The sequence below is a fragment of the Frankliniella occidentalis genome, unplaced genomic scaffold, assembly GCF_000697945.3.
Source record: "Frankliniella occidentalis isolate FOCC.00 unplaced genomic scaffold, Focc_3.1 Scaffold254, whole genome shotgun sequence".
NCBI lineage: Eukaryota > Metazoa > Arthropoda > Insecta > Thysanoptera > Thripidae > Frankliniella > Frankliniella occidentalis.
The window spans coordinates 136122-139393 of record NW_026267380.1 but is presented as its reverse complement, the minus strand read 5'-3'; the positions used below and the strand labels follow the sequence as shown (position 1 = coordinate 139393).

The 3272-nt window shown below is 46.7% G+C and overlaps 1 protein-coding gene across 2 annotated transcripts; it reads right to left on the bottom strand.

The window, feature by feature from the left end:
- Positions 1 to 1359: 1359 nt before the first annotated feature.
- On the bottom strand, positions 1360 to 2528 carry LOC113215249 (uncharacterized). Of its 2 annotated transcripts, none has more exons than XM_026434845.2 (2): positions 2359 to 2528; positions 1360 to 1861 (listed from the first exon to the last, which is right to left on the bottom strand). In XM_026434845.2, the coding sequence occupies exons 1-2, from the start codon at positions 2413 to 2415 to the stop codon at positions 1499 to 1501; spliced, it is 420 nt and encodes a 139-aa protein (XP_026290630.1). In that variant the 5' UTR covers positions 2416 to 2528; the 3' UTR covers positions 1360 to 1498. The 2 variants fall into 2 exon arrangements, with proteins under 2 accessions (XP_026290630.1, XP_052129187.1); XM_052273227.1 differs by having other exon boundaries at positions 1360 to 1882; positions 2359 to 2496.
- Positions 2529 to 3272: the final 744 nt, after the last annotated feature.

The following is a 3272-nucleotide window of genomic DNA, read 5'->3' as shown; positions in this document are numbered from 1 at the left end:
TTGACATGATCAGCCGCTTTCTTCAACTCTCTGACTGTGTCAGCAGAGTATTATTCAAGGTGCGAAGGGAAAAGTCATCGAAGAGGACAGCACCCTCAATGCTGTCCAATGACGAGCTAGAAGCGTTGACGGAAGTTGCGGCTCTCCTAAAGCTCCTGGCCGTTGTCACGGCGGAAGTTTGTACTGAAAAGAGTGTGTCTTTAAGTAAGATTATCCCATTGACTGCCTACCTTAAAACTGTAAGTATACTAGTATACTTTTTTTCAAATGCCTCAAGTCAGTAGGCATAGTTTTAAATTAATTTTTTTCTTTTCTTTTTTAGAGGGCCTCTTCATTTCAATCTTCTACTATAATTGGACAGCATGTCAAGGATACCCTCATTGGACAACTAGACGACAAATTTGACAATATGGAAAAATAAAACCCTCTTTATGCGGCGGCTACTCTCCTTGACCCAAGATTCAAGAAAGTTCCCTTTTCAACTCCAGCAGCAGTTAAGTCAGGCAAGCGCGAAGTGGGTGAGTTACTTTTTTTTAATTGCATGTTGAGTCGGCGGGGCGGATGGTGGCATTACGGTTAAGCGCAATGAGTGACGAAATATTCATAGTTCTTTATTAATTTCAGGTCGTCTGGTATCGGAAGTGATTGCCAAGTCAGGAGACAATGAGCGCCGCGCTTATGAAGCGGCTCAGGCTCAGGAGGAAGAGGAGGAGACTACCGCAACGAATGAATCATCTGGTTCCGGTGACAACGCTGACGACCGCTGACGACCCGTGGTCTGCCATTGATTCTAAAGTTCGCCAGTCGAATGCCGCTGCTGATCGTGATCGAGCGGGAGGAATGCCAATTGAATTGCGGCAATACCTGAACCGCCCACCCGTGGACCGCAAGACCAACCCAAACCACCTGAAATCGTGGCAAACCTTGAAGGGCGAGTACCCTCACGTGTGTGAGGTAGCACGCCGCTTACTCTCCATAACCGCCACTTCCGTGCCGTGTGAGAGGCTCTTCTCCCACGCCGGCCTCATAACGACCCAGCTAAGATCCCGTCTCTCGGGGGAACGGCTTGAAATGCTCATTTTTCTGAGGGGTTTCTCTGAAACCCAGTGGTTTAACGGCGTTATTTAATATTTAATCACCAGCACCAGCGAAAGTATATCAGATGTGATAACGTCAAGATATATTTTTATCGGAATTCGATACTTATACGATTGCCTATAGATACTTTTCTGCTCCTAGGGCTAAGCGCAAGTATCAGCTCATCGGCATCTCAGACACACATGTACACCGGGTCGTTTACATAAGTCTGTTAGATAGCTTTATGAAAACAGAATGGCAGGCTAAAAAAAGTAAACCGTATGGCACTGATGATTTTTATTACAAACTTGTAAATATGCTTACAAAACAGTTCAACAATAAAATAAGTTTTTGACGCGATTCAATATTTATCAGTTAGCTGCCTGCAGGGTGTGAAAATTGTACAATTTTGACGCTTACTTTAGTTGCCAAGGAGCCCTAAAGCGCTGGCCTGATGGACTTTGAACGTGGACTCGAGTTGCGCGACTGCCATCATCACTGAGCCAGCCGCTCCGATCTGACACGCATCCAGGCCGCCTGGCACGTCAATAAACATCCAGCAGTTCCCAACAGCGACGAGAAGTTGTGAATTGATGAGATCGGATTGTTGCTCGTCGAGCAGAAGATAGAATCTGACGTACTGGATCTGTTCTAAAGTCAGCTTGCCAGCCGTCACTGCTGCATTCAAGGATTCAACGAGCTGTGTGGCGTTCTTCTTGACGGCCTCGTAACGCGCCTCCACTGCGGCGACCATGTCTGAACCTGCAGATGCAACGCTGCGGGCCTGTGTTGATAACGTGACAGACTGTCAGACAGTTTTTAGGCATCAAATGAACACCCCAAGAAATAGGAGCACGACCATTCTGATAAAACCCACGACATATGATCTAATCAAATTTATGTATTCAATAATATTCTCCATTGTTTCAAATGATATTGAGGTTGAAGATATTTATGAATATTTCATATCTAATTATAACCGTAGGTAATAAACGACGGGTCCTACTAACGGCGCTATCCACGCCAAAAAGACGTAAAAATTTCGACCTGCGTTTTATTCGCGAAATATGTAGCCCTTGAGTAGCTGCACCAGGAGCTGCAATCCGTTTTGTGATATCTCAAACGGTGTCGCGTCGGGAGCGTTGAGAACAAGGCCCTCCGCCCCACCACCAAGTGACCCTCGGGACGCCTTTCCGCCCGCGGCGCCGCGCGCGCCCGCCCTGCGGAAAAGCGATGGAGGGCACGTTTCGCAGTAAGCTGGTTTTAACCGTTTCAACTTACCTGTGCTGCATTGTACGCCACGCAGAGACAGAGCACTAGTGTGCAAAGTCGAAACATTGTCTTTCGGATTGCAGGGACTCTTACTCCGTGGTGACTGTTGACTTTAAGACGACGAAAACTAAACTCGCTCCCTTATGTATCCTGACCAGGCTGTTACATCGGTTTGTCTTGATAAGACTGTATGTGTTATCATTGACAAGTGGCGGAGGAAGTTTTTCCTGTCCCACTGCAACGATTGGGTGGCTGCCGCAGTGAAAAAATTATGACACGAAAAATTACACCGCCAATAATTTTCCAGCAACGTCTGTTATTCTAATAGCATTGCTGTAGTCTCAATGGTTAAAATTTGGCACGGAGAGCAATGTACAGGGCCTCCGTACAGGCAAAACCGGACAAAACTGTCTACACAGTTCGTACACTTCGTACACTGTGCCGTGTAAAACCTGGGCTTTCCGGTGCTACAGCGACACTGCACTCGGCGCTCTGTACCCTAGGTGCAGTGTCTAAAAGCGGCATCTACGGTTACGCAGAGGATCGTTCCGTAGTAGACTCTAACTTTTTACAGTCCGCCTGTTTTTCCTTGTGAGTGCTCATTGGCCATCCGCCACAAACACTCTTAAGATAATTATCTTGAGTTCTGCGGAGACTCATCATTGCGAAGGTCACCTTCGCACGTTATATGCGAAGCTAGAATAACGCATGAGAGAAGGGCGCCCTTCTCTCATGAATCACCATTGTCCCAACTCCGTCTGTCAGAGTCCGCGTTCGAAGTCCATTAAAGCCAGTGCGCGTCCTTGGCAATTAACATCGAAGTACAAAATATACTATTTTCTACGAGAGCTAAACAACTCTGAGTTTTGATGTACATTACATTGTACATACACAACCAAGGGCTATCGATCAGCGAGAACCGC